Genomic DNA, 23,078 nt, shown 5'->3' on the forward strand with positions numbered 1-23,078 from the left:
CTATAGGTCCAAGTCATAAAAGTCTTCCAGCTCATCGTGAAACAAGTCCCACTCGTCCTCAGAGTCTGTCAGCTCGTCGTCCCCACCTGCAGCCAAAAGCATAAGCAACATCTCGCCCAGCTCAAAGGTGACAACCTCCTCTTCGTCGTGGTCAAAGGGGTTGCTGTTCTCTCTTTCCTCGATGAGCTCCCAGAAGTGGTTTCTTCGTTGGGCCTGAAAGAAACAAGGCCATGACAGGGGTGGTACTGCCGAGGAGAGTCTGTCCTGCTGCTCATAAGGCCCACCATCCAGCACAGGGCGTGAGAACCAGGCTGGATTCCAGTTCCATCCAACCCGCGCTCCCCTCTGCACCTGCTGCTGCAGATGCTTAGGCGAGGGCCTTTCCAGCACTCCGCCTTCCTTTCTACCCTCCTTTAATGCTCTACTCTCACTCCCAGATCCCCGCCCCACCCAACATGCGAAGGACAACTCAGTGTTATTTGACCTCCTCAAAAAAAAAAAAAAAAAAAAATGAGTTACCCGGTATCTGCTTGATGTCCCCACTTTCTGTCTCTGTGGCTCCTCTCTACGGCCATCAGGGTACGCGTGCTTGTAAAAACAGTTCCCTCCAAATGGGCAGCTCCCACGGCCTTCATCAAAATACCTGCATGCCTTGTTGCTGGAAAGGAAGGTATCACAACCCTTATTCAGAGTGGACTCCGGGTCTTTCTGACCATCACCCAGCATTTCTTTAAGCAGGCAGGGGTAGAAGCTCACAGCCCCTCCCCCACCGTGCGTTCTTATATAAGAACTAAAAACAGATTCGGAGTCTCAGATCTAATAAAGCAAAAATCTTCTAGAAAGCTAACACTCAAGAATATAAGGCAAAAACACAAACTCATGGGCATTAGCTACCAGCAGAACAAATGTTATTCTAAAGAACACACTCCCTAGGCATGCACCCCAAGGACTGCGTTTTAACAAAATACAAGCCGGGTGAGTGCTATCAAGAGCGACAGAATAAACTATACTGGGAAGGAAAGGGGCAGGAAAGAGGAGTGAGACGGCACTGTTCTTCCCAAATGGACCCAGGCTGCAGGTGCTGGCCCCAGAAAGCTGGGGTGCTCATACCTCATTGCCTCCTTGTATTTCTGAATGAGTTTCTGCTTCTCTTCTTTCTCCTCCACCCAGTACTCACTTGGAATGACAAAGTTAGATGTGATTCGGCATTCTGGGCAGGACCTGGAAACAATGAACAGGCTGCAATGCAAATCCTCCTCCTGTGGCCTACACTTCCTTCCAAGGACACACCCGTGTCCCCTCCAGACCCCACTGAGGCTCACCGGCATTTCCTGAAAGGGTTCCAGTCACACAACTGGCCCTTTTCCTTGGAAGCAAGACAAACTCAATGGCTAGCCAGTTCATTTTAAAAACTATTACTTGGGTTAAAGCAAAAAACAAAAGACATTTCACACAGACTCCTTTTTCTTTCATTTAAATAAATTTATTTCTTGTAACTTTGCTCTGTTTATGTAGTTTTTGTTCAGTTATGAGAACAATCTTTAAAGGATGGTGGATTATTGGCTAGCTTAATGAATGGAATAGGAAAATGGAAATAGGAAAATGCCAGGAAAGAGACATTCAGAGCTAGATAACTTTGTTCACTGAGCATAAGTGAGCTAATTCATTAAACACAATCTCCTCAGAAAAACATGAAGTTCTACTAACTGGTACAGAGGGTTTCCCCACTCAAATAAAAATAGACCAACTAACCTAGCAGTTGGCTGAAATACAAAGAAATCCCAACTAAAAGAATAGCCCAGTTTCAAGATAAAACGCATGCACTTAAATGTGGTCCATCTGAAGTTGGCACAAGACACTACATTCTTCCCCCAACAGAAAGCACAAACGAAGCCTGGGGAGGAGCCTCACTTTATGATCTTGCTCTCAAATTGCTTAGCACTCCTCCACTTGCGAATACACTTGAGACAGTAGGTGTGGTTGCAGTTGGAGAGGATCCCAAAGCGGCGCTCGCTGGGGTTGGCTTTCTCATAGACCACCTCCATGCAGATCCCACACACCATGTCCTTGCTGCGCTGCACGGCAAAAGACAGCTCCATGTCCTTCTCATGAGCCTCAATGCACGACTGGAGGAGGGAAAAGAAAGACTGAAAAACCTGAATCCACAGTTCAGTCATGTTCAGAGAATCTATGTGTAATCGAAAAAGCTTCTACCTTGACAGGAAGTAAACTTTGCTTAATTGCCTTGCTATGAAATCAACTGAGGATTTATTTGCTCTTGGGGAAGTAAAAAATTAATAGTTTTCTCTAACCCTAAACTTGAAGCTCTATATTAAAGATAGTTTTTCATGCCACATTTGCTGTTTTTCTTGTTTCTAGCTAATAAAATTAGGATTAAGATTTACCATTTATTAGGTGACAATTATGTGCCAGGCACATACTTTTCACATACTGTTCGCTATTTGCAGTGCTGGAGGGAGTGAACCCAGGGCCTCATACATGCTAGGCAAGCACTCTGCCTGATCTATAGCCTAGCTCTTTTTTAGACTGAGATAATCCACATGTAAGTTACCCATTTAAAGCACATGATTAATCCTTTTTGGTATGTTGTATCATTTTTGGTATATTTAGAGTTGTGCAACCATTACCAGTTAATGTTAGGATGTTTCCACTGTCCCTAAAAAGAAACCTTATTTCCATTAGCTACTGTCTTTCCCCTCAACATTCCCAGACATGGCAACCACTATTGCCAATTCTGTGGCCTTTTCTTTTTTTCAGTAATGGGGATGAAACCCAGGGGCATTTTACCTCCAAGCTACACCCTTGGTCCTATTTTTTATCTTTTTTATTTTTGAAACGGGATCTCAATGAGTTGCAGAGGGCCTCGCTAAGTAGCTGAGGCTTTCCACGAACTGTGATCCTCTGGTCTCCACCTCCCTGATGCTGGAATTACAAGCAGGCCCAGCTTGTGGCCTAAAAACTAACTTTGCTCACTTAGTCTATGTGCAAGGTCATCCTTACAGCATATTAGTATTTTGTTTCTTTTTATTGCTGAAAACGACTAATTGGGAAGATACACATCTTCTCAATTAATTTAGGTGACAAGTACTTAGGTTGTTTCTACCCAGGGACTTATGAATAAGGCTGCTATGAGCATCCATATACAATTTTTTATGTGAACATCATCTACTTTCTTAATTGCAAAGAGACACAATTATAGTAAACATAAAATAGAATGCAGAAAAGCCACTCAAATTTGGGAGCAGTTGACACACACCTGAAATCCCAGTACTTGGGAGGCTAAAGACAGGAGAATCCCAAGTCTGAGGCCAGCATGCAATAACTTACTAAAACCCTGTCTCAAAAATTAATCAAGAGGACTGGGGATGTGGTGCAGGGGCAGAGCGCCCCTGGGTTTAATCCCCAGCCCCACTAAAAGAAAAGCCACCCATACTCCCATAAAGCCACTTAATGTTTTAGTATTTTACTTGTCTTTTTCTAAGTCCTTGTTTTTTCAATCTTCAGAGGAAGGCACTCTTACCCCCAATTTATAGGAATTTAACCTTCCTAAATCCACACCACCTAAATACTGTAAAATTCAGATTCATATTATGTCCATCTTACACTGTTTCACCTCCATGACCAATGATTAAGCAGAGATAGAAATTATTAGAAGCAAAATTTACTCCAACGAATAGGTTTGTAAAACTCTTCAACAACAACTCCTGACCGGAGCGCATCACGCGTGGAGCCGGAAACCTCAGTGCACTGTTGGAAATGCGCAGCAGGGGAGCCCCTGTGGAAGCCTGGCAGTTGCTCCGTGTAAGAACCACGTTGCTATCTCACCGAGACTACTACCCAATCCTAGAGATCTAAGAAAAAGGACTACATCCTTCACAAATAAAACAGCATCACTGTTAATATCCAAAAGGTGAAAGAATCTGAATGCGCACCCACTCAGCTAATGAACAGAAAAACAAAATGGGATACAGGAAGACAATGACTCAGCCTTGAAAACAGAGTAAAGAACTGATGCACAAAGAAAGCCGTGAAGAGACCATGCTAAGTGAAATCTGCCACCTCACCAGGTCAAAGTCTACATGATCAATTACACGTAAGGTCCAGATTAGGCAAAGCCAGAGACAGAGCAGACTTGTTGCCAGGAGCCAGAGCTCACACTACTAATTGGTACGAGGTTTCTTTTGGGATGATGAAAACATCCTAAAAATTATGCTAAAAATTAAAGTAGTAGTAATGATTGCACAACTTTTGTAAATATACCAAGAACCAATATAATGTGCATTTTTTAAAAAAGAAAATCATATGGAATGTTAATCTCAGAAAGCAGTTATTAAAAAGAAACAGTAAGAAAATATATTTTAAAGCCCACAGTCTGAGGTTCTGGAAGCCTAACTTTCTGATAAAGCACTCAAAAAGCTCCAGGAAGAAAAAGGTGTTACTGACAACCAGGCAAGTCACCAGATGTTTCCCACGCCTAAGAACACCGCCCCTGAAGACTTACTTTGATGTGCCGTGACCTCTGGGCTGCATCCACTGGGTGAAGGACCTGCAGCCCACACATGTCACAGGAGTCTCCGTGGAGATACACACAGTTTTCCCCATAGCGACACTCTCCTACCGCAGCATAGGGGCAAAGCTGCTTCTTTGTTTCCACTGAAGCTTGCTCTCTCTCTGATTCTTCCTTGGTCACTGAGCCCTGCAGGGGTGCCTCAGTGCAGGAAGGGGCAGCTGAAAATGTGTAAGAGGGTAGTAAAGGTCCAAAAGGAAAAGGCAGATACATGAACTATAAAGTAACTAGAACCTAACTGGAAAGGAAAGAGAAAAGAGAACTTGATTAAATACCAAACAGTCTCTACTGGACTAATTCCGTCCCTGCTTTTTTAAATTGCTAGGAATAGTCGGGATTAAACCCGGAGCCTCACGCATACTAGGCAAATGCTGTCACTACGCTATATCCTAAACCCTTACTTTGAGACAGGGCCTTGCAGTTGCCCAGGCTGGCACTGAACTTGGGATCCTCCCATCTCAATCTCCCAAGAAGCTGGAATTAGAGGGGTGTGCCACGTCCGGATTAATTCCTTCACTCTCGAAAATTTCTCTAATGCCATTTCCAAAATAAGGCTTAATTTAAAAAAAAAAAAGCATCTTTGTCTTGCCATTGAAATTTAATCCTAAAAAGTACACGTTAAAGAAAGAGGCACCAGTTTTTCAAAACATTATGAATTTGTTACTATTGGTATCAAAAAAGTTCCATATGTAAGCACTAAGGGAGCCAAATTTAAAACATTAAAATTAGGCTACATATTAAGGTTGGAAGCAGGAAAGTTGTGGAATCTCAGCTGACTGATGAGCTAGTCTTTTATTCTTCGGAATACTTACTACGGCCGCAGTAGGGCTGCCCAGGAACAAACTCAATGGCATTCACCCAATCCTCTGCATCTGCCCCTACCGCTGGAAAGGCTGGAGTTCTGGACTCTGCTTCTCCTGTGTTCATCTCGATGAGTGGTCCAACTACAGATGGGAGGCTTGAGGAAGCAGCAAGGGCTGGCTTTGCAGTGAGATCTGTAGCGGTCACTTCTTCCTGTTTCAATGGCTTGCTATGTTCGTATCTGGGAAAAATTTAAAGTAATTACTGCCCAACTGCATATATTCCCAACACGGTCCTTGGGCTCTTTTCAACTTCAATGTGCATGTGAGTCACCCAGGCACAGCAGCGCCTGCCTGTAATCCCAGCACTTGGGAGGCAGAGGCAGGAGGACCAAAGGTTCCTCCTTAGCAATTTGTACCTCTACAGATTAATGAGATCCTGTTTCACATTATAAGGATAAGGCTGGGGGTATAGCTTGGTGCTAGAATGCCCCTGTTTCAATACCCAGTACCAGAAAAAAAAAAAAAAAAGGCAGACCCACAACTTTGAGTTTGGCCCATGATGCCCATGTGAAGCTGGTACTACTAATTAAGGGCAGAGGTGAGAGTCAGTTAACTTTAATAAGTATGCAAATACTATAGGCTTTGTAGACTTTATAGTCAATTATCACTGTGCGTCTGGAGTGCAAGAGCCACAGGCTTTACACACACACACACACGCACACACACACAATTTTTATATAACTATGAACAGAACCCAAACACAACCTATGAGCTACATCCCCAGCCCCCCCCCCCCGTGTTTTTGTGGTACTGGGGATTGAATCCAGGGGCACCCTACCTCTGTGAGCTTTACCCACAGCCCCGTTTCACTTTAGTTTGAAATAGGGTCTCGCTACATTGCCATGCTTGACCTCAAACCTGTGATCCTTGTCTTACCTTCCCAAGTACCAGGATTATGGTCAAGTGCTAGTGTGTCTGGCTCCCCTTCCAGATTTTTGCCCTACACACCCCCTACAGAAATCTGTAAATCACAAGATATATCACAGCTCTTGCAATGAAGGAGTATAAACCATGGACCATCGTTGTCTTGGGTGTCTGTTTCCTCTTTTCTTTTGTGGTCCTGGGAATTGAGCCCAGGGGCATTTTATCCCTAGCCACAACCCCAGACCTGGGTTGTTGGTTTTTTTTTTTTTTTTCGGGTCTGGGGATGGAACCCAAGGGCATTTGACCTCCAAGCTACACCCCCTGCCCTGTTTTTTATTCTTTATTTTGAAACAGGGTCTCAGTAAATTGTGGAGGGCCTAAGTAGCTGAGGCTGTTCGCGAACTCAGCCTCCCAAATGCTGGGATTACAAGTGTGCGCCACCACACCCGGCTCTGTTTACTTTTTTATTTGGAAACAGTCTCGCTAAGTTGCAGAGGACCTCACAAAGTTGCTAAGGCTGGCCTCGGATTTTTCTGTCTCAGCCTCCCAAGCACTGAGATTACAAGCATGTGCCGCTACGCCTGGATCCAGGGCACAGTAGATTCTGGGTTTTACCAGTATTCAAATCCTTACTCCCAGTCATCATTGGCAATAACTCTCAACTGGCTGCCACTCTGTCCAGAGAACCTTTCTACTCCAGAATCGCCTGATCTAGAATACCTGCTAACACTGGTCTTGGTCCACTCCTCTCACTCAGAGGACACAAAGACATGTCTGCAAATGATTAACTAAGGCACCAGCAGATCCACTTCTCCACTTCTGAACTGCTTATCACCTGAAAATGAGCTTTCCCCTTCTTTTCTGGATATCCTAATAGATGTAAGATGGCTTAACATTTTAATTATTATTTTCCAACTATCTCATAATCATTCAAAACCAATAGAATTTGAAGCTTTTCCTGATGACACTAAAATTAGCTATGCCAATGCCACCAAGTTTTACCTAGCGTAGTGGTTTAAAATATTTCAAACTCTTTGACGTGCATCCCTTCTTAAAGTGGAGCTCAGTTCCTCTCCCCTTGAGTGAGGGCCAGACTTAGTGACTTGGTCCAGAATTTAGTGGCTGTGACAGCATATGACTTCTAGACGAGGTCATAGAAGGCATTGTGGCTTCCTCCGGCCCCTCCTGAGTGGCTGGCTCTGGGGAAAGCTAACACCAAACTCTAAGGCAGTGAGTGTCCCTGTGGAAAGTTAACTCATGAACTGCCACAGATCACTGATGCTTTTAGCACAAGTGCTGACTGGCAAGGAACTAAGTAAGATCTCCCGCCTTCAACCTCAGGAGTGAGCCATTTTCAAGATTGTCATCTACTTTGATTCTGAGTTGGAACCATACAGCAAAGCCACTCAGATCCCAGACCCCCAGGAACCATGTCAGATAATGGATTAACCTGATAAATTTGGTGGCAATTTGGTTATCATCAACAGCTAACTAATAAACCTATATATTTTCTCAACTAGGAAAAGAAAAAGTTCTATCCAGTACGGTTAACAGGATTATGTCACCAATTCAATGAATAATGGTAGACCATTCAATAACTAATCCCTCTTCCTTCTATAACATTCTACCTCCAAACTATACCCCAGCCCCTTTTTGTGTGTGGGTCTGAGGATGGAACCCAGGGGCATCTGCCATCCAAGGTACATCCCCTGCTCTATTTTGAAACAGAGTCTCACTAAGTTGTGGAGAGCCTCACTAAGTAGCTGAGGCTGTCTGCAAACTGCAATCCCCAGTCTCAACCTCCCAAATGCTAGGATTACAAGTGTGCACCACCACGCCCAGCTCAACCCAGCCCTTTTTATTTTAATTTGGAAACAGGGCCTAACTAAATCACTCAATCTGGTGTTCAACCTGTGATCCTCCTGTCCTAGCCTACCTAAGTACTGGGATTATGGATCTGAACAACCAGGCCAAAGATCCTTCTCTAACATGGTGAGATAATGAACACATGCCAGTACTCCCAGTACATGGGGGGCTGAGACTGGAAGGTCACAAACTTGAGGCCAGCCTTAGCAATTAATGAGACCCTTTTTCAAAATAAAACAAAACCATGTAGCTCAGATGTAGAATGCCCCTGGGTTCAATCTCCACTACCACAAAACAAAGACAACTGCAAGCCAGGTATGGAGGCAGCACACACCAGTAATCCTAGTACTTAGGAGGTTGAGACAGGAAGATCATAGGTTCAAGGTCAGTCTCAGTAACTTAGCTAGACCATTAGACCCTGTTCCAAAAATCGAAAATAAAAAGGGCTGGGTATTTTGCTCAGAGGTAGACTGCATCTGGGTTCAATCCCCAGTACCCCCACTCCAAAGCAAATGCCATTCAAACAAACACATCATCATACTTCATCTCCTATGTCTGCAGAAGTGTCTCCTCAGACACTCAGTTAAAATTTTAGAACTGTAAGTCGGGCATCATGGCGTGTGCTTGTATCCCAGCATTTGGGAAGCTGAGACAGAAGGATCTCGGTTCAAGGACAGCCTTAGCTACTACTTAGTGAGGCCCTTTGCAACTCAGTGAGACCCTGTTTTCAATAAAGAATAAAAAACAGGACTGGGGGTATAGCTCAGAAGTAGAATGCCCCTGGGTTCCATCCCCAGTACTGAGGGGGAAAAAAAAAAAAAGCACTGTAAGAGACATGGTGGTGCACACCTGTAATCCTAGTATTTGGGAGGCTGAGACAAGAGAATCAGGTTCAAGGACAGCCTGAGCAGATATTAAGACTCAACCTAGCAAGATCCTGTTTCAAAATAAAATAGGGCTTGGTATATAGCTCAAATAGACTACCCTGGGGCCCTATCCCCAGTACCACCAAAAAAATTAATTTAGAACTGTACTACTATGTACATAAAAATGTAAGCAGGTGGGGATATAGCTCAGTGATAGTGCTTACCTAGCATGCATGTGGTTTTGATCCTTAGCAGCACACAAAAAAAGCAATGCATTCCCTCTAAGAGACTTCTAGCAGTGCACTAGCATTCCTAAAGGTCTTCATTTATTGCAGTACTGATGATTGAACTCTGGACCTCACACTTTAGTCAAGTGCTAAGCTCCCCCAGCTCTAAGCTACACCCTCAGGACTAAGTGGTTTTCATCTTTTTTGGTGCTGGGGCTGAACCCAAGGAGCACCCCACCTCTGAACTACACTCCCAGCCCTACTAGTTTTGTACTTTTTATTTTGAAACAAGGTCTGAGTTGCTGAAGCTGCTTCGAATCTGTGATCCTCCTGTCTCGGCCTCCCAAGTATTAAGGTTACAGGTGAGTGCCATCACTTTCCTGCCAACCCACCCCTGAACAAAAATGAATTACAACAAAATCGTACCTGCAGCGGTCTCCATAAATACAGTACCCTCGTTGAAAATACTTGCACACTACACCATACGGACTGTCAGAGAGGTCGTGGGAGTAGCGACAGTTATCTCCTTCCTTACAAACCCCATGCATAAAATACCTGTGGGAGAAAGGATCATAAAACTAGATTAAAATATATGGAAGCCAATCCCCATAGACTTCACAAATACACTCTTCTAATAGCCCTTTGAAGTTGCCGAAACTAACCTCCAACCTGTGATCCCCGTCTCAGCCTCACAAGTACTGGGATTATAAGCATGCATCACTGTGCCTAGATACTGAGTGTGTGTGTGTGCGCGTGTGCATGTTATCAGGGATGGAACCCAGGGGCATTCAACCTCCGAGCTACACACCCAGCCCTACTTTTTTTTATCCTTTATTTTGAAACAGGGCCTCACTAAGCTCACTAAGTAGCTAAGGCTGTCTACGAACCATGATCCTCGGGTCTCAGCCTCCCGAATGCTGGGATTACAGTGTGTGCCACCACGCCCGGCCCAACTTGGATTTTAAACATTCATTGCATAGCTGCAGATCACATCTGACCACTGTCCTGGTTGTACAGATATACAGACTCAGAAGAGTAGCTTATTTCCCACTAACTTTAGCCATAATGGGGCTCTATCTGCAAAACAAATCAAAAATAAAGAAGCCAAATACAATGGAAAGGGTCAGACTACTATTTTTTTCCTTTAAGAAACTATTTTGCAAGCCGGGCGTGGTGGCGCACGCTTGTAATCCCCGAGCTTGGGAGGCTGAGACAGGAGGATCGCACAGGTTCTAAGCCAGCCTCAGCTACTTAGTGAGGCTTTCAGCAACTTAGTGAGTCCCTGTTTCCAAATAAAATATAAAAAAGGTCTGGGAGTATAGCCCAGAGGTAGAAAGCCTCTGGGTTCTACCCCTAGTACCACCAAAAAAAAAAAAAAAAAGAAAAAGAAAAAGAAACCATTTTGTGCGCACGCTTGTAATTCCAGTGCTTGGGAGGCCGAGACAGGAGGATTCCAGGCTTAAAGCCAGGATTTAGTGAGGCTCTTAGGAACCTAGTGATAACCTGGTAGCTCAGAGGTAGAATTCACACACACACACACACACACACACACACACACACACACACACGAAAACTCCACTCCAGCCCTAGTTTTTTTAAATTATTATTCTGATAGTTTTGAGACAGAGTCTCACTGAGTTACAAAGGCCTCACTAAGTAGCTGGGGCTGTAGGTGAACGGCAATCCCCGCCTCAGCATCCCAAATGCTGGGATTACAAGCATGTGCCACCACGCCTGGCTCTGGTGGAAAGCATCTTTTTAACAAAATCAGACACAGGTTTCAGAAAAGCTTGGAAAGTTGTACCCTAAAAAAAAAAAAAAAAGCCCCAGCCAGGCATCACAGCACAGCCTGTAATCCCAATACTTTGGAGGCCCAGATAGAGTATTGCAGGTTTAAGGACAGCCTCAACAGTTAGTGAGACCCTCATCCACCTGCATAGAGAGACCCTGAAATGAATAAAAACAGGAATGGGGCTCAGAGGTAGAATGTCCCCAATCAATATCTATCTACCCCTCTCTCCCTCTCACCTGAAAGTCAATAAGTACATTTTAATCACCACTAGCTTAAGCATGCTTCAACTATCTACACAAGTGTCCACAGTTGCTAACAGGTTGCTAATAGATTATTCATTTGAAACATTGTCACTGGGGTAGTTGCAGCTGTTCACTGGCTGGTCTTGGCAGTTTACCCTCGCCTCAGCCTCCAGCAGCTCCAGGACTATATGCCACTATGCCTGCTGGGCCATGTTCTAAAGTAAAATTCTGACCCAAACACATATTATCCATAGAGACAATTTACCATGGTTCCCTTCCTGCCGCACCTCAGGAAAAGCTAAGCATTGCCAACAAGGTGGAGAAGAAACTACAGTAAAGAGCTTGGTAGGCAGAGTACAGGAGAGCCGAACACCATCCTGCAGGTACCGGCATTGGAGCAACCTCTCAGGATTTCTAGAAATTATGTTAACTCACCGGGCATTTGATCACTTAGTTCATTGTCACTGGCTCTTTCCAGCTAGCTTACCTAACTTTACAGTAGCATCCTAGTAAGTGTCTAGCCAGGCATGGTGGCCTGAGCCTGTAAATCCTAGTACTTAGGAAGCTGAGACAGGAGGATGGTAGGTTTGAAATCAGCCTCAGCAACTTAGTGAGGCCTTCAGTTTAGTTAGAAACTATTTCACTAGCTGGGCGTGGTGGCACATGCTTTTAATCCCTGTGCTTGGGAAACTGAGACAAGAGGATCACAGAGGTTCGAAGCCAGCCTCAGCTACTTAGTGAGGCTCTCCAGAACTTAAGTGAGACCCTGTTTCCAAATAAAGTATAAAATAGGTCTGGGGGCATAGGCTGGAGGTAGAAAAGCCCCTGGGTTCCATCCTCAGTACTACGAAGGGGGAAAAGAAGAAACTATTTCAAAGTGGGGGGTGGTGGCAAAACCGCCTGTAATGACAGCATTTGGGAGGCTGAAACTAAAGGAACACAGTTTGCGAACAGCCTCAGCTATGTAGGCCCTTTGCAAGGCACTGAGACCCTGTTTAAAATAAATAAAAAATAGGGCTGGAGGTGTAGCTTGGAGGTAGAATACCCTGGGCCCAATCCCCAGTATCGCAAAAAATAAAAATATTGGGCTGGAGTTGTAGCTGGGTAGAATGCCCTTGGATTCAATCTACAGCAACAAATAAAGCTGGGGGTGTAGCTCAGAGGCAGAATGCTCCTGGATTTAATCCCCAGTACAGAAAAAATGCAAAATAAGGGTAGAGGTATATCTGATGTAGAATGCCCTTGGATCCAATCTCCAGCAACATTCGAAAAAAATAGGGCTGGAGAGCCGGGCATGATGGCGCACGATTACCAGCGCTTGGGAGGCTGAAACAGGAGGATCGCACGGGTTCGAAGCCAGCCTCAGCTACTGAGTGAGGCTCTTAGCAACTTAGTGAGACCCTGTTTCCAAATAAAATATTAAAAAAAAAAGGTCTGGGAGTATAGCCCGGAGGTAGAAAGCCTCTGCGTTCCACCCCCAGTACCACCAAAAAATAAATAAATAAATAAATAAATAAATAGGGCTGGAGGTGTAGTTCAGAAGCCCAATGCCCCTAAGTTCAATCCTCAATACCAAAGAGTGTCTAGCTGGGCGCGGTGGCGCACGCTTTGGGAGGCGGAGACAGGAGGATTGCACAGGTTTGAAGCCAGCCTTGCTGGCTTAAGAGACCCTGTTTCCAAATAAAAAATATAAAAAATAGGTGTCTGGGAGTGTAGCCCTGAGGTAGAAGGGTTTCCAGGAACCCCAGTACCACAAAAAACAAACAAATGAAACAAAAACACAAAGTGTCTAAATTGTAAAAATACAATTTCTCTTTAAATAGTAACTGTTTAACCCCACACTCATACAACCAGAAACAGCCAACATTTCTATAAAATGGCCTGGTGGTGGCAGTATAATACAGTTTTTCAAAGTACTTAGGGACTTCTGAACTGCAGAAATAAAAGACAAGAATTTCACAAGAAGCATTAAAAAACAATCAAGAAAATATAGAGGCTGAGGGAGGACAGGTTTGCCGGCAACCTCAGCAACTTAGTGAGACCCCAAGTAACTGGGCACCGCTCCAAAATTTAAAAAGAAAAAGAAAAAAGAAAGGGGCTGGGGATGTGGCTTGGAGGTAGAGTAGCCCTCAATAAAACCCCCAGTGCCACACACAAAAAAATAGCCAGCCCTCACCCAAATTACTAACTATAGGAGTGATCTCTTATACAACAGAGCAAAAACACTAGAACACACATTTGCGTTTCTCTTCAAAGGAGGTTTGAATACAGTAAAGGCATTTTAGCACTGTACTCTTGTTTCTACTTTGACATCTAGTATGGTCTCTTTCATTGTAGGAACCCAGTTACTTACTTGCTGAATGTATGAATGCGACTGGGACTGGTGTTTAGAGCAGCCTTCCAGCATGCAGGGGGCCCTGGGTACATTTCCTAGCACTGTGAAATAATTCCTTTTTTTGGTACTGGGGATTGAACCCAAAGGCATTCTACCTCCAAGCTACACCTCCAGCCTGGTTTTCTTATTTGGTAACAGGGTCTCACTAGGTTGCTGAGTCTTGCTAAGCTGCTGAGGCTGGCTTTCAACCTGCAATCCTCCCGTCTCATGTGCCACCAAGCCAAATATCCAAAATATTTTAAAAATGAACGAGGAAGCCAGGCATGGTGGTACACCTGTAATCCCAGTACTTGGGTGGTTGAGAAAGGAGAATTGCAGGTATGGTTGAATCGCAGCCTCCTCGGTTTAGCAAAAATATTTCAAAATTAAAAAAGCTAGACATGGTAGTGCAGGCTTGTCATCTCAGTACTTGGGACGCTGAGACTGGACAGCAGGTTCGAGGACATCCTCAGCTCCCTAATTAATGAGGCCCTCTGCAGATAGAGTGAGACCCTGTTTCAAAATAATTAAAATAGGGCTGGGGGTATAGCTCAGAAGTAGAATGTCCCCATGTTCAACCCCCAGTCCCACAAAAAAAATATATATATACTCCCTGAAAAATATACATTTCTATCAAGTCCTTTGTTTTTGCCAATTCATGAGTGGTTTTGTTGTTTTGTGGCACTCCAGATTGACCGTGGAGGGCAGGAGGGGGGGGGGCAGACATTCTAACTCTGAGCTACAACCCCAGCCTCAGTTTTTAAAATTTTGAAACAGGGTCTCACTAAGTTACAGAGAGCCTCACTATTTCCTGAGGCTGGCTTTTATCCTCCTGTCTCAGCCTCCCAAGTTACCGGGGTTACAAGAGTTATCCAAGTTCATATTAATTAAAGTGGATAATGTTATGTCTTTATCAGCATCGATTCAAGCATGTACTAAGTACCGGCTCTGTGACAAGCACTGAGGAAAACCTGCAGGACCATGATAAACAGGGCCTGCCCTACTCCTCAGAGCTCAAAGTCTAGAATAAAGACTTCAGAATTAGTTATCTTCCCAAGAGATAAAAGATTCCAAGAGAAAAAAAAGACTGGCCCTTTACCACTGAGCTCCACACCCGGCCCTTTTTATAGTTTAGTCTTTTTGCTTGCTTGTGTTTCAGTACTAGGGACTGAATGTAGGGCATTCTACCTCTGCGCCATACCTCCAGCCCTATTTGGAAACAGGGTTTGCTAAATTGCTGAAAACCTTCCCTAGCTGCTGATGCTGTCTTGAAACCCAGGATGCTCCTATCTCAGCCCCGCAAAATACTGAAATGACAAGCATGCACCACCACACCTGGCTTTTTAAAATATGTAAGAAATGGCAGAAGGGCTTCCAGGAACCCCAGTACCACCAAAAAATAAATAAATAAATTTAATGATTTCTTATGTAAGAAATCAATGACAAACATTAAAATCCAAGACATCAATTAACTTGTTTTTCTGTCCCATTTTGGGATGGGGTCTGGCTATGTTATGCAGGGTGTCAGGGTGGCTGGCTCAAGTGTGCACCACCCTCTTAGTAAAAAGGGTCATGGGTGCAGCTCTCAGAGGCTCAATGTCCCTATCTCCCAATAACAAAATAAAAAAAAAAAAGAGGAATTCTTCCTACCATACTGGTTAGGAACTAGAAAAGAGGAAACTAAATATAGTTAGGTAAGGTTGAAAGTGATAATCAATTCTGAGCGAATGTAAAGTTGGGGTAAGGTACAGAAACAGGGTAATAGGATGGTAAGTATAAAGTCATGCTGGTGATGGGTAGACACTGCTTGACTACCTCAGGCTGGAGAGCGGGCAAAATCTAAATGAAGCTCTAAAAACTCTTAGTCAAGGAATCTTACGTTCACTGTACAGAGGTAGATTGTAACTGCAAGCTCAATGGTTGGAAAGTCCGTTTTTACTTTTTCATTTATTTTTGCAGGTCGGGGGGTGGAACCCAGGGGCATTCGACCTCCAAGGTACACACCCTGCCCTATTTTTTATTCTTTACTTTGAAAACAGGGTCTCACCGAGTTTCGATCAATCACTAAGCAGCTGAGGCTGCCCGCGAACCGTGATCCTCTGGTCTCAGCCCCCCAAACGCGTGGGCCACCACACTCAGTGTAGTCTGCTACTTAGTGAGGCCCTCTGCAACTCAGTGAGACCCCGTTTCAATAAAGAATAAAAAAAAAAAAAAAATAGGGCTGGGGGTATAGCTCGGAGGTCGAATGTCCCTGGGTTCCATCCTCAGACCCGCAAAATAAAAAATAAAAATTAAAAAAAAGAAAAAATCAACTGTAGCCAGGCGTGGTGGTGCACGCTTGTAATCCCAGCCTCAGATACTTAGGCCCTGTTTCAAATGAAAAAGAATAGCCGGGCGTGGTGGCGCACGCTTGTAATCCCCGCGCTTGGGAGGATCGCACAGGTAGGTTCCAAGCCAGCCTCAGCTTAGGTGGGTTCTCGGCAACTTAGAAAGCCGCTGTTTCAATAAAATATAAAATAGGTCTGGGAGTGTAGCCCGGAGGTAGAAAGCCTCTGGGTTCCACCCCCAGTACCACACACACAAATAAAAGAAGAAAGGGTCGGAGGTCGAATGTGCCTGGGTTCCATCCCCAGATCCCCCCCAAAAATAAAAAAAATAAAAAATAAGTCGAGAACGCTTCAATGTGGCCGTTAATGTATCCACACGCCAGATGAGCAAGGCCGGTAACGGAGAGTTCCGTACGTCACTAATATTTGTCCATTTTCAGGTGGACTATCTGAGCCAGGCTAAGGCCGGCATTTTCGGTTGGACCTTGTTCTCCAACCTAGAGGAAGACCTTCTGGTGGCTACCGACCGCCGCGTAAACACGGCAGACCAGGCGCACGCACTCTCCCGAGGCAGCGTTTCTGCCCCAGTGCGCGGCGCCGGGAACGCGAGGCGGGCGCGGCGGGCGCCCGGCCCCGCGCTACCTTCTACTCTGAGCCGGGGTCTCGCCCGGCCTCGACCCCGCCGACCCCGCCCGGCGGCCGGCGCCGTCCGCTCGCGGGATGCGCGGGGAGGGGAACCCGAGACAAAGCTCGGAACCGCCGCCGACGCCACCCAGCGGCGCGGACGTTGGGGGCCGTTGGCCGGCCGCCCCGCCCGCAACGTCCTACCTGCAGGTGACCTGTTTCGTCCAGCCGCCGCCGCCGTCGCAGCCGCCGCCCCCTCCGCCCGCCCCCGGGGACGGGGCGGCGACTGCGGGGAGAGGGGTGGGGGAGGCCGCCGCCGCCGCCGCTGCCGCTCCGGCTCCTGATGTTGTGGCTGTTGTTCCGGGAGCCGCAGCCTCCGCCATTACTGTTTATCCCACACAGCAATGGCCCCGGAACTTCCGGGAGCACATAGTTCCGGTCCGGGAGCGGGGAGAGGGCGGCCGGCCGCGGGCAGGGCGGGAGGGGACGCGGGCCGAGGCGCCCGCTCGCTCCGTGCCGGCCCGCGCCGCGTCTCCGGGAGCGCTCGGCCGCTGAGCCCGCGGACCTGCGCGCGGCGCCCAGGCCCGCCCCGGCGCCGCTGATTGGCCGCGCGAGTCTCCGCCCCCTCGGGGGCGGGGCCCCCGCGCGGTCCAGGTGCGCCCCGGCCCCGATCCGGCCACCTCGGAGGAGGGGCTGATGGAGCCGGAGAGGGGCGCCGGGGACCTGGGCCTGGGAGGCTAGGGTTTGAATCTCTGTCCTCCCATTTCCCGAGTGTGAAAGCGGACTAGGTAGGCACCTTTCCTCTCTGCGCCTGTTTCCCCCTCTCGCAAATGAGAATGACGAATAGACACGGTTCTATGGAGGCTTTGTCAGAATCCAGCCTTGTCAAAAAATAAAGGAAATGAAAGCCGCCGAGATTGGAATCTCAGCGCTTGGGAGGCTGACACGGGAGGATCGCACGGGTTCGAAGCCAGCCTCAGCTACTTAGTAAGGCTCTCAGCAATTTAGTGGCACCCTCTTTCCAAATAAAATATAAAATAGGTCTGGAAGTACAGCCCAGAGGAAGAAAAGGCCCTGGGTTCCACCCCGTGCCATAACCAAAAAAAAAAAAAAAAAAAAAAAAGGAAATAAAGCCAAGAGCTTAAAAAGGCAGCGATCAATCTCCTGAGTATAATCCCTGCTAATAGTCACTATCACAAAGCACTATGCCAGGACCTCAAACACCGGCTACTGCAACACTGCACAAAAATAGGCTTCAAAGACGCCTAGCTACGGCCTGTTCAACTGGATACCAATGCCACCCTTGTAATTGAAGGTGTGGCCAAAATTATTTCAAAATATGTAATCCAGCTGGGCATGGTGGGACAAGCCCATAATCCAGGCATTTGGGAGGCTGACGAGAATCGCGGTTCACCCACAGCCTCAGCTACTTAGTTTCCAAATAAAGGAGAAAAAAAAAAATAGGGCAGGAGGTGTAGCTCAGAGGGCAAATGCCCTTGGGTTCCATCCCCAGACCCACAAAAAAAAAAAAAAAGAATCTAAACATGGTGGCACACACTTGTAATGCTAGGATTTAGGAGGCGGAGACAGGAGGATCTCGATTCGAAGACAGCCTCAGCTACTTAGGCTCTTTGCAACTCAGTAAGATCCTGTTTCAAAATGAAGAATAAAAAATATGGCTGGAGCTGGGCTTGGTGGTACACGCTTGTAATCCCAGCATTTGGGAGGCTGAGACCGGAGGATCGCAGTTCACAGACAGCCTAGGCTACTTTAGTCCCACTGGTAACTTAGTAAGACCCTGTTTCAAAATAAAGGATAAAATATAGGGCAGGGGTTGAATGCCCCTGGGTTCCATCCCCAGAACCGAAAAAAAGATCACAGGTTCAAGGCCAGCCTCCGCAAGTTGGCAAGAAGTTGTTTTACCTCCAAGCTATACTACCAGCCCTATTTTTAATTCTTTATTTTGAAACAGGGTCTCACTAAGTTGCATAAGACCTCACTAAATTGCCGAAGCTGGCTGCAAACTTGTGATTCTTCTGTCTCAGCCTCCCAAGTACTGGGATTACAAGCATGCCCGGCTTCAAGATGCTGTTTTGAAAATCAAAAAAAGTGAGTTCAGTGGCACACACACACCTGTGGTCCCAATATTTGGGATGACGAGACAGAAGGATTGCAGGCTCAAAGCCAGCCCCAGTAGTTAGGAGGCCGAGTTACCAGCCTCAGTACCTAAGTGATAGAATGCCCCTGGGTTCACCCCAGTACCAACGTGCATGTTTCATTTTGTCTTTAAAATGCTCCCGTACCTGTATCCCACCTTTTTTCAGTGCTACAGATTGAACCAAGGGCCTTCTACCTCCAGGCTACACTCCCAGACCAATTATATATATATGTACTTTTTTTGTGATACTAGGGATTGGCCTCACTAAGTACTGAGGCTGTTTGCGATCCGCAATCCTCCTGTCTCAACCTCCCAAATGCTGGGATTACAAGCGTGTGCCACCATGCCCGGCTTCACCTACTTTACATTTTAATTGGAAGCGGGTCTCACTAAGTTGCCGAGAGCCTCACTAAGTAGCTGAAGCTGGCTTCGAACCTGCACGACCCTCTTGTCTCAGCCTCCCAAGTGCTGGGATTGCAAGCGTGCGCCACCACGCCCGGCTTTGTCCATTCCGGTCCTGCATGGCAAATTCAAATGTTCACACAGTGTCTCCTAAGTCCTTACATACATTCTACTTTTGTCATCTCGACTTTGAGAAAGTGAAAAGCAGCCTTCTGATAAACAGAACAAGATGTACCTAACAAGGACAAGCCAACCGAAAACAAAGTTTCTCCCAAGGCCGCACGACTGCTTTTAAATAACCACTGCCTTCTTGCTAATGAAGTCCCCAGGCCCTCTCTTCGTTTCTCCCCCAAACCTAAACAAAAACTGCTGAAACAACCTAACATGCCCTGGCTGCACCACAGTCCCCACCCCAGAGCTGGCCTCCTCTCCCTCGGTCCTTCCAGCCCATCACCCAACACAAGCTCACCGCAGAATAAATCCTCCCCCTCCCCCTTCCCAAGGTGCCCCCGATTCTTCTGCTACACGGCTGCCCCGCAAGCCCCTGCTACAGCAACTTAACAGTCGTTACCCGTGGAGTTTTATCCTTTGAGGTGTCGCTGGACAAGATTTTGCGAAAAGTCCGAGAAGTTCCCAGTCGGGGAGGAAGGGGCATGCGGATCCTCAGGAACGTCCGCGGGAGGTACCGCGGGAAAGCTTCAGCCCAGCACATGCAGGAAGCACGTTCAGAAGACAACTCTTAAATGCAGCCTGGTGAGGGGCAGGCGAGAGAAGGAGTGACGTCAATCTGTAATCTCAGGACCCCATAGGGTGTGTAGGCACTTTTCCCCATCCTGCTGTGTCTCTGTGGTCAAAACAATAGTTATCTCTTTTGTTTAAAGTCTACTCTCTTAGGTTGCAGGAAGGAACTGCAGAGAATTATCACAATGTGAATGGATTTCCTGTTTTGCTGATCTGGTCCCTCCCTGGATCTTTTGTGTGCTGCTATCTGACAAGTTTATAACTGGAGGAGGTTGTTTAACACAAGTAAAGAAGTAAAGATATGTAAATTTCTCAGGAATTTGGGACCTGCTGATCTGGCTTAGCTCAAGGTTTTCTTTTTTTTTTTTCTTTTTCCGTGTGTGTGTGTGTGTGTGTGTGTGTGTGTGTGTGTGTGTTCTTTTGGGGTTTGATCCCAGGGACAACGTATTTCCAAGACATAACCCCAGCCTTTTTTATTTTTTTGTTTGGAAACAGTCTCACTTGGTTGCTGAAAGCCACCACGCCTAGTAAAGCTTTCATATAAAAGTTGCAAACGTGGTGGCACACCTTTGTGATCCCGGCGCTTGAGAGAAGGAGACAGGAGGATTGCGCAGGAGACCCTGTTTCAAAAAAAAAAAAAAAAAAAGGTCTGGAGTGTAGCCGGGAGGTAGAAGGGCTTCCAGGAACCCCAGTACCACCAAAAAAAAAAAAAAAAAAAAATTGCAATTTGAAAGCTGGGTATGGTGGCACTTGCTTCTAATTCTAGCACTTGGGAGGCTGAGACAGAAGGATTGCAGGTTCAAGGACAGCTTCAGGAAGTAGTAAGACTCATCAACCTCCTAGGGAGACCCTGCTTACAAATAAGAAATAAAAAGCTGGGCGTGGTGGTGCTCACTTGTAGTCCCAGCATTTGGGAGGCTGAGGCAGGAGGATTGCGGTCCGCAGACTTAGTGAGGCTCTTTGCAACTCTGTGAGACCCTGTGTCAAAATAAAGAATAAAAAAAAAATAGGGCTGGGGTATAACTCAGAGGTAGAATGTCCCTAGGTTCCGTTCCCAGTACTGAAAAAAAAAAAAAAAAAAAAAAGAAAGGAAGGAAGGAAGGAAGGAAGGAAGGAAGGAAGAAAAATTGGTCTGCGGGGTGTAACTCAGAAGCAGAATGCCCTTAGGCTCAATTCTCAGTACTGAATTAATTAATTAATTTTTTAAAAAGCTGTACACTAGCCGGGCATGGTGGAGCACACTTGTAATCCCCGAGCATGGGAGGCAGAGACAGGAGGATCGCACAGGTGATCCTTAAATTGGCTTAAGAGACCCTGTTTCCAAATAAAAATATAAAATAGGTCTGGGAGTGTAGCCCAGAGGTAGAAGGGTTCCATCCCCAGTATCACACACACAAAAAAGAAAAAGCTGTACACTTGTAATCCCAGTACTTGGGAGGCTGAGACAGGAGGATTGCAAGTTTGAAGCAAACCTCAGCAGCTTAGTGAGGCTCTCAGCAACTTAGTGAGACCCTATTTCAGAACAAAATATAAAAAAGGTCTGGAGGTGTAGCTAGGAGGTAGAAGGCTCCTGGTTCCATCCCCAGTACCACCAAAAAAAAAAAAAAAAAAATTGCATTTTCAGCCCAGTCTGGTGGCACAGTACCTGTAATCTCAGTACTTGGGGGCCTAAGACAGGAGGGACCCAGGTTCAAGGACCGCCTCAGCAATTTGGTGAGACCCTCATCCCAGTACTTGGGAGTCTAAGAAAGGCTGGTTTAAGACCAGCCTCAGCAAGTAGTGAGACTTGTCAACTGACCAAGAACCTGTTTTAAAATAAAAATAAAAATAATATGACTAGGAGGTGTAGCACAGCAGCAGAATGCCCTGTTTCCAATCCCCAGTACCAATCAAATTAAATTACAAAATAAATCCCAGTATTAGGAGGCTAAGTCTGGAGGATTGCCAAGTTTGAAGCCAGCCTCATCAACTTAGACCTTGGTTCCAAATAAAAAACAAAATGTCTGAGGTAGGGCAGAAGAAATAAAAACAAGCTGGGCGTGGTGGCACACCCTTGTAATCCCCCCAGCATTAGTGAGGCTGAGGCCAGAGGATCACAGGTTCAAAGTCAGCCTCAGCTACTTAGTGAGGCCCTCCACAATTTAGAGAGACCCTGTTTCAAAATAAAAAATGAAAAACAGGGCAGGGAATGTAGCTTGAAGGTAGAATGCCCCTGGGTTCCATCCCCAGATCACAAAGAAGGAAAGGAGAAGGAGGAGGAGAAGAAAGAAGGAGGAGGAGGGGGAGGGGGAGGAGGAGATAAAGCCAGGTGATGGCACCTGGTGCTTGGTAGGTGGAGACAAGAGGATCGCCAGGTTTGAAGCCAGCTCTGCTGGCTTAAGAGACCCTGTTTCCAAATAAAAATATGAAATAGGTCTGAGAGTGTAGCCCGGGGGTAGAAGGGTTTCCAAGAACCCCAATACCACCACCCACACACACACACACACACACACACACACACACACACACACACACAGAGTAGATAAAAAGAGACAGAGAAGAAAAAAAGAAAAATTACTAGCTTTAACCCTAAAAGCCCCAAGATGGTTTTTATCTTCACCCTAAAGAATCTGTTTTGCCTTAGGCAAATATTCCCAAAGGGCCTTCACCTTTAACCCTAAAGGCCAGTCTCCTCACCCAAAGTTTCTAAGATGTTTGATAAACAGAGTAGCCTAGAGAAGATCTGAGGCTTGGCCAAGCCCTGGCGCCGCCAACCACCCACTCATCTGACGTCAGGGACCTGAGAATCTGAGGAAAACCAGGCCTCCACCCCTGCTGTGCCCCCACCTACCTACACCCAGGAGGGGGAGTCTCCTATAAAAGAACTATGAGACCCCCCCCAAAGAGGCTCTCTTCCACTTGAGATACACCAAGCATTTTCCCTTAAACATATAGCCCCCACTTTCCTCAATAAACCTCTGTCTTTTTTTGTGGCTGGGGTGCGCTGAAATTCCTTTCTGCCAGCCCTGCATGGTGGCACACCCTTGTAATCCCAGCATTCTGGAGGCTGAGACAGGAGGATCGCACAGGTTCCAAACCAGCCTCAGCTACTTAGTGAGGCCCTCCGCAACTTAGTGAGACCCTGTTTCCAAATAAAGAATAAAA

At 46.2% G+C, this 23,078-nt stretch overlaps 1 protein-coding gene across 2 annotated transcripts; it reads right to left on the reverse strand.

Annotated features, from left to right (window-relative positions):
* MKRN1 (makorin ring finger protein 1) lies at positions 1-17,016 on the reverse strand (the record flags this gene model as incomplete). 2 transcript variants are annotated; one of them, XM_080701366.1, is made up of 8 exons in its annotated part: positions 1-213; positions 520-658; positions 1,111-1,221; positions 1,912-2,126; positions 4,523-4,749; positions 5,401-5,630; positions 9,701-9,829; positions 16,838-17,016. In XM_080701366.1, 8 exons carry the CDS (start codon positions 17,014-17,016, stop codon positions 1-3), a joined length of 1,443 nt encoding a protein of 480 aa, XP_080557492.1. The 2 variants fall into 2 exon arrangements, with proteins under 2 accessions (XP_080557492.1, XP_080557493.1); XM_080701367.1 differs by having other exon boundaries at positions 69-213; positions 1,178-1,221.
* Between the last annotated feature and the right edge of the window lie 6,062 nt (positions 17,017-23,078).

This window comes from Muscardinus avellanarius (genome assembly GCF_963383645.1).
Source record: "Muscardinus avellanarius genome assembly, chromosome: 9".
Taxonomy (NCBI): Eukaryota; Metazoa; Chordata; class Mammalia; order Rodentia; family Gliridae; genus Muscardinus; species Muscardinus avellanarius.